Source organism: Gobio gobio, assembly GCF_949357685.1.
Source record: "Gobio gobio genome assembly, chromosome: 15".
Lineage (NCBI taxonomy): Eukaryota > Metazoa > Chordata > Actinopteri > Cypriniformes > Gobionidae > Gobio > Gobio gobio.
The window spans coordinates 40,931,276-40,939,572 of record NC_137108.1 but is presented as its reverse complement, the minus strand read 5'-3'; the positions used below and the strand labels follow the sequence as shown (position 1 = coordinate 40,939,572).

Genomic DNA, 8,297 nt, shown 5'->3' with positions numbered 1-8,297 from the left:
TTGATTGATCTGAGTTGTGTTCCATTCAGAACTAAATCGAGAATGCCTGATAAATTCCAATTAAATTCTTGAATTTGAGTGTATTTGAATGTACGGAAGTACAATCCAAATAAATTGAAATTGAAAGAAATACAATTAAGTAAAAAGCAGAGTTTGTCAAATGTACCTCATGACAAAGCACTTTTTATTTGTTTTTCGTTCCAGGTTGATCAGAATCTGAGCCAGGATGTGCCAACAGTGCTGAGGCCGGAGGAGGAGAGGGGTGGGGGATTCTGGGATTCTAGAGGTGGAGAGCGAGACATCATGGGTGATGGAGGGGCCTTGCGCACAGAGGGCAATGCCCTTCTGAAGGCGGTGTTCCAGGGCAAACTCCGCCTCGCACGCCTCCTCCTGGAGGGTGGAGCCTATATCAACGAAGGAAACGATAGAGGGGAGACGCCAATCATAGCAGCCTGTCTGGCAGGATACGATGATCCGCAGACCCGGCAAAGAATGGTGCGGTACCTGCTGGAGAAGGGAGCTGACCCAAACATCCCCGACAAATCTGGTCGGACCGCCCTGATGCATGCATGTGCAGAAAAGGCAGGCAAAGAGGTGGTGTCGCTGCTGCTGGAAAACGCAGCCGATCCCAGCTTGAAAGACTACTCCGGGTCCTCGGCACTCGTACACGCCATCAATAAGGGTGACAGGGATACTCTCCAGGTCCTGTTGGATGCCTGTAAAGCCAAAGGCAAAGAGGTAATCATCATTACAACCGATACATCTCCCTCTGGCACTAAAAAGACCAAACAATACCTGAACTCTCCACCGTCTCCGGGTATAGTGGACAATCTCTCCCCTGCTTGTATGTCTCCATCCGAAGTGGAGATCCATACCACTGGCCCTGCCCCTGGTAAGGAGGAGGAAGGCATCTTCAGCTTCGCTGTGACTTCAGCACTCCCACTACCCTCCAGCAGACCCCAGGGGGAGAGAAGACCACCGCCCCGCAAGCTTCTGAAAAGACTGAACTCTGAGCCCTGGGGTCTGGTGGCTCCTTCCGTACTTGCTGAGAGAGCAGAGCGGATAGAGGGCGATTTAGCAGAGGAGGACAAGTTGGTCTCAGAGATGAACGGGATGACAGTTTCTGGTCCAGGCAGACCTCTCCTGTCCCGAAGGCACAGTATAGAGACCCATGACCCATCCTCTCCGAAGCTAATGGACCGGTCCTGTTCGGAAGACTGTGCAGCACTGTGTGGCTCTTCCTGGGCGGATAAAGTCCATCAGCACCAGTCACTGTATCGCAGAAACACGGCCCCTGAGACTCAGGACAATGTGGCTCAGGCATCGACGGGAATCCGTGGCTTACCCCACCCCAAACTCACCCGCATGGAACACTACGAGTCGGACACCCACCTGTGCCCTACCTCCATCCCTGGATCTCCAGATTCTGGACGTGTCTCAGTGGAGCGCCGCAAGTACAATGCCTCTCCCTTGTCGCTGCTCACTAGCTCTTCCCGAGAGTCTCTGGAGAGCATTCCCAACTCTGTGTCTCCTATCACAATGCGACGGCGTCCAACAGGACTGTTGGAACGGCGGGGATCAGGGACCCTCCTCCTGGACCACATCTCCCACACACGACCTGGGTTCCTTCCTCCTCTCAACGTCAACCCCCAGCGACCCATTCCTGATATCCGTGCCAACGGAAAGCCCACTTCTCCTGTTCACTCAGGGAGCAAGATCCTGCTGCCGGTTGCACCATCATCTCCAAAACGTGGGCCAGACTTCAAGATGAAGAAGAAACTGATGAGGAGACATTCGATGCAGACAGAGCAGATGAAGCAGCTTTCCACCTTCCGGGAAATCCTCACAGAAAAGGTCATGGAGATGAATGGAGATTGAGAGCAAGAGAGAAGGAGAATGCAAGAGAGTCAGTGCTGGCCGAGAGGCTCCTCACCGGGTTCATATCTATATCTTCTTTGAGGCACACCTGCTCTGGTCCAGTTCAGCTCATTTAAAACAAAATACATAAATCGAAAATATGCATTGTGAAAACAAATTCAGAATATGAAAGAAAATGAGTCATGGTCTCTCCAGATCATAAAGGGATCAGTTATTACAAATGATCTGTTCCATGTTTTTCCATGGAGACCATTCTAATGTTATTTGGGATTATTTCTTGACCATTGAGAATGTGTGACGATGAAACCATTAGTGTCTGTGGAAGTGCTTTTGGTGTTTGAATTTGCTGCAATCCCCAGATGAGACCTCACAGATTTGGTGTTCTACAGGTTTCTCTATGTATTAGCGCTGTTATGGCTACCAGCTTCCTTCCTGTCATGCACTGTCAGAAAAATTTCAAAAAGTGTATTTTAGGGGTACAACATATTGTCAGTGGGGGCAGTACCAGAACTAAATGTGTTTTAAATTAAATCTGTATATACTTTATATACTCCAAAAAGGTACTTTAGAGTAGTCCTAAGTACCCTTTTAACGAGTTTGTTTGCCCATATAATCTTAAGATATTAGGTTAAACCTATTTGGCTTGCTGTCCACTGATGAGGGGCTTGATGAAGCAGCTTCAACTCGAGCTCTGATATACCCCCACAGTGACTAAATAATATAGGATATGATTATGTAGGGCAAGGTACCAAAGATGAAGGTGGAGTTTGGGAAGGTGGTGGGATGCTGGAACAGCTGAGACTGAGGTGAGGTAAGCAGCTGCTTATATACTCTGGCTGTTGGCTGTTGATTGGACGATTAGATTGGCTCGCTCCTCCCTAAATTACGTTTAGGAACTTCACTAAGTACTTTAGGGGTAAATAAGGTGCAAAGATGACCCATTAAGGGTTCTGCCCAAGTGACAAGCTGCTGTACCCCTAAAGGTACACTTTTTGCACATTTTGTTTTTCTGAGAGTGTGGCTTTGTGATGATCCTGTGGAATAATCGGGTTAATGTTCACGTGTTTTCCATTGATAGGAGTTCAAAACTCAAAGACTAATTTCTTTGGCATTGCAATACAGTAAATACAAATAATTTAATTCAAATGTGATTATTTACTTATAAATAATATAATGCTACATTTGTTTTACTGCTGCTTTTTTAGTTTTTGACTGAATTTTAGTAGTTGCAGTCCTTGAAGGTCTTTTAATTTGGCAATGGCAACCTTCCTGATTTTTCCACAGGATGTTCCCTAAAGAGGACTGGAGATGGCTGACTGTTGAATATTCCTGTAACAAATGATAGTCTTAGATGAACATGTTTCTGAAGAACATTTGAAAGTGCAAAAAATGTTTAAACTAGATGAGTATTTTACTATAGGCCTATAACAAACAACAAAAAAAAAACAATACAAAAACATAATTGTACCAGTTAAACATACTGCATGTTTCAGGGCTTTTGGATGGGTTGTTTATCTTTCTTAAACTCTTATAAGTGATACAAAATAAGTGAAGTGCAATTCTTGAAACTCAAAATCCCAAAGAAACTCTACAAACCCCATCCAAAACCACACAGATCCACCCTGACCCCACTCAGACGAGGGGAGGGAGAAAGCCCTCGCCTAACGCACACTCCCATCCGGAGACACAGAGCACAGATATTGTGTACATACTGTACAGAGTACAATTGTGTCTCGAGCGTTTGAACATGCAATATTCCGTGCTGCCTCAGCACTGATTTCATATTATTATTATCGTGAATGTGAACAATCACTCGTCTGTGGTAACATGCTGCGGTAAATAGTTCAAGACGAGCTGGGAGCTCAGTTTACATTCAGAGGAGGAATTTCTGCACAAAATACATGAGATTGAATTTCCCTAACGAGCTGCAGTGCACAGTGTGTCCGTGTCAAACACATAGTTCAACTCAAGCTTATGATGTGAGTGAATTTAGTGCTTCTGCTTTGAGATGTTCTACACTTGATGTGAATTAACCTTAGTGTACTTGAAATATATCACGAAAACAAAAAGGAATATTTTTTTATGCCTGTAGGGTTTTATTCTTGTTGTTTTTTATTTTTATTGAAATGAATTTTAATGTTTAAAAACCCAATTGTTGGTGGTGCAATTTCACTTTGACGGTAGCTTTTGTGTTCCAGGAAATAATGTATGAGAAACCGGAGCTCAGTGGCTACAGCAATCTTCCTGAAAAGGGCCGCGATAAAACCCATCCGTCTCCTGTTAAACAGACAGACTGAAATCCAGATCTCTGATTACCCAGCTCTTTGTTATCCTGATGTGATTAGGAGAATCTCGGCACTTTGCTGTGTATCCATTGATTTTAGCGATTCTCCTCCTTTCATTTAACTCACAAGCGAGATAACCCGAGTCACAGGAGTTTGATTTGTTTCTAAATATGTTTGTATCTAAATATATCCAATATTTCTGACCTGCTGTACAAAACATCCATTTAAATGGGTTGAAATGTGTTCAAGTGTACCTGAAAAGATGTTAATAGTGTAAAGGGTGTGTTAGGTGCTGTACACAATAGACCTCTGTCTGTGCTACACTGTCGTTGGGTAGTTTGAGCTGTACCCCAGTGTTCTGCTCTCCATTCACATAGAAGGGTCACAGTTACACTATAAATGCATTATTTAATGGATTATGGATTAACTATTTCTTGTTATTTTGTATGTTTAGTGTGATACACAGGTCAAATGTAGTAAGCCAAATAATTTAAAAAAAATAATAAATTATTTAAAAGTAAGAACTCTTTGTTGTGCAACCTCTCTGAATAATAGGGAGGGATTGTTCCTTTCATGAGATTCAATTTGCTTTGAATAAATGCTTGACTGAATCAACAGCTTCAGCAGGTTTGCGCTAATAGGGTCACAGACAGGAATGAAAAACACTGTTAAATGCAAAATATATAATTGTTCATAATTAACATTGCAAAATAAACAAATTAACTTTTTAAAGAGAAGGGAAAACACTTTCCGCACCGCTTCTGATACTAACATGGACAGTTTGTAGCCTATAACATGTCCCCATTCTCGAAAAGCATTACAAAAAAAGTAATGGAACATAAACATGTTTTGTGAAAACCAATGCAAGAGCCGTGAAGTAAACAGACATATTAATAATTGTCGTGCCTATATGCAGTTCCTTGTAATATTAACATATTTGAATGTTTTGCCAAACAAACTGTGTTTTGGTACTGTGTGTTGGATTGCATTATGATGCTAAACTTAATGAGAACCACTGTCTTATTCAATGAATTAATTCTTCCAGTTTAAGAATGGCTAGTGAAAGAGACAAAGCTAGATGTCTGAATGCTGCTGCTTTACCGTATCCAATGAAACCAAGCAGATCATTCCGGACTCTGGGCATGTTCCATAAACAGTCAGAGGAGAAGTGACCTTCATCCCGGAGGAATTGCTCTTCTCATCCAATCTCGGAACCTCTGGCTGTCTCATCTCTTCTCTGTTTGTTAGACACACAGCAGTGTCAGCGACGCCTGATAGCACGTGTCCTGTAAAAACACTGCTTGTCAGTCTGACACACACACACACACACACACACACACACACACACACACACACACACACACACACACACACACACACACACACACACACACACACACACACACACACACACACACACACACACACACACACACACACACACCCAGCTGTGAGGCACCATGATCCAAAGTACAGATCACAGAGCCACTGAACTCAGACATCAAAACATCAGCTAACATGAAAATCTCTCCTACATAAAGCTACATAGGGTAAGGCTCAAAAGTGAAGCTTAAAAAAGCATGTTTTTTCATAACACTGGGACACAGTAATTTACAGGCACAGACAGACTATTTTGTACTGTGTTCATATTTGGCTTATTTCATGAGTTTAATCCATGAGTGATTGAAGGTAAATATAGTTGGCTTGCTGTTGATGGAGAGCTTGAACCCAAAACACTATTCAAGCTCTAAATGGCACTTCTCACAAACAGTCACTATTTTTTTTCCATCAACAAACAGTCAGTGAAACGAGGTGTGTAACCTTTAAAAATGTTAATCATTAACTGAACGGGTTCCAACTAAATTCTGAATTTTACCTAAGCTTTTTACTATGATTTCAGTAGTTAACTACATATATATATATATATATATATATATATATATATATATATATATATATATATATATATATATATATATATATATATATATATATATATATATATATATATATATATATTTACATTTACATTTATGCATTTGGCAGACGCTTTTATCCAAAGCGACTTACATTGCATTCATATATATATTAGTGTTGTAGTACTTCAGAACCATTTTTTTAAGGTCTTGGTCTTGTCTCTCAGTCTCGACCACATTTGTACTCGGTCTTGTCTCGGTCTCAGAGTTAGAGGACTCAGGATTTTGCTTCAAGACCGGTCAAGACCACAACTGCTGGGATATTACTAAACTGCCATTGCATTGTCTGATTTATTTATGTAAAACTTACTGCTTCAGATGCAATCAATAACTTATTTCTAATTTGATTTATTTATTGTGCCGGTTCAGAAATTAATGAGGGATTGTGTCAAAAATGTCACCAAAATAAATACAAATGCTCACAAAATTCAAGATATTGTTGCAAAAAAGTACTTGAATGAGATCTGGATTTTTATACTATAACATTATCACAAGAGCAAGAGAGCTGTTTTCACATTTATTTATTATTTGAGCATGACGGCAAACATGATATTGCTTTTATACAAACATTCAATATATATATATATATATATATATATATATATATATATATATATATATATATTTTTATTTTTTTTTTTTTTCTTAAACATTCTCAAAAATTTACCAATTCAGATGCAATTTTGTTGTTCATTTGATTGGCATAACAGCTCTATATGGTGTCTTATTCTAATTATATTTATTGATTAAAAATTAAAAAGTAATTTATCAGGCATTAATGTGGATCTCTATGAATTTAAAGAGTGCTGGTCTGGTCTTGACTCTGCCTTGGTCTTGTCTTGGTCTCAACCCCTCAAAGTCTTGGTCTCAAGACAAGACGCACAATATGTCTCATGTGTGTGTATGTGTGTGTGTGTGATATAGCTACATATGTACGATTAATCTATTTGACAGCACTAAATATATATGGGGTAAGAAGAGGGTTGGACTTGACAAATGCATCCCAGAAATAAGGAGGGGCTATTTGGGGTGCAGACAGACACTTTTAGGGCCCTATCTTGCACCCAGCGCAATTGACTTTGTACACCGACGCATGTGTCATTCCTATTTTGCACCCGCGCAAAGCGCACTTTTCCCTCCACAGAAGCACGTCGCTAAACTAGTGAATGAACTTGCGCTACCTGGGCGGTTCAGCGCAAAAAAGGAGGCGTGTTCCGGCGCAAACAATCCCTGGTGCTATTTTGCTGTTCCATTAAACAATTGCGCCACTGACCAGAAAAAACCTAGTCTAAAGTCAGTGGCGCGTTGCGCGTTGTTCATTATGCTATTTTAATGGCGCATGCTTGACCATAATGTATAGCGTGCACAACGCGCATACACTTTGCTCATGTAACCTACACAGATGCAACAGTTATTTTTGCAAATCATAAATTGTTACACTAAAAAAATATTAACACATGAGATGACGGAAATCATTGTGGTGTGCCACGAAGATGTGAAAAAATAGGCATAAATCTAGCTTACAAATGATTCAGGCTAATTGTAATAATTAAGGATAAAACCTGTTTGCCCAATAGTGGCAAGACATATATGTATATAAGGACATCTGACAAATTGGTTTGTCCGTCAAGAACCAGGAAAAAAAATCGACTGAAAAACTGAAAAAACTGAAAGACATAAAAAAAAAGAAGACTGTGAAATCACCTTTACCATAATGTACAACATTACAACTTCACTTCTCTGTCTTTCACTGCTCTTACAAGCACATCAGTCTCCTCGGCTGTGAACCGCTCCTGGCGTGCGCCTGGTAAATACGCCATAATAATAGCAATCCATAATGGAACTTGCGCACCTGCTTTTAAAGGGAATGTTGGATGACGCTCTGATTGGTTTATTCACGTTACGCCCAAACCACACCTATGAATAATGAAGCTCCTTCAGACCAACCCATTTTAGATTTGCGCCGGGCGCAAGAGCCATTTATCCCGCCGGGAAAATAGCAACAGCGCCGAGACCCGCCCACAAAGTTACTTGCGCTTCGCGCTTTGACACTTGCGTTTCAGATCGTTAAAATAGGGCCCTTAATGTTTAAAACGTTCTACGTTTCATGCTTGTTAGTTTACCAAAAGATAATAATAATCACAGCTAAATTCTTGCT

At 40.8% G+C, this 8,297-nt stretch overlaps 1 protein-coding gene across 1 annotated transcript; it reads left to right on the top strand.

The window, feature by feature from the left end:
- The first annotated feature begins 259 nt into the window (after positions 1–259).
- On the top strand, positions 260–3,298 carry ankrd34a (ankyrin repeat domain 34A). The gene has a single exon (XM_079836704.1). The coding sequence runs from the start codon at positions 304–306 to the stop codon at positions 1,876–1,878; it is 1,575 nt and encodes a 524-aa protein (XP_079692830.1). The 5' UTR covers positions 260–303; the 3' UTR covers positions 1,879–3,298.
- Positions 3,299–8,297: the final 4,999 nt, after the last annotated feature.

Coding starts and splice junctions, on each gene's coding strand:
- ankrd34a (XM_079836704.1), top strand. CDS start 304: ATGGGTGATGGAGGGGCCTTGCGCACAGAGGGCAATGCCCTTCTGAAG.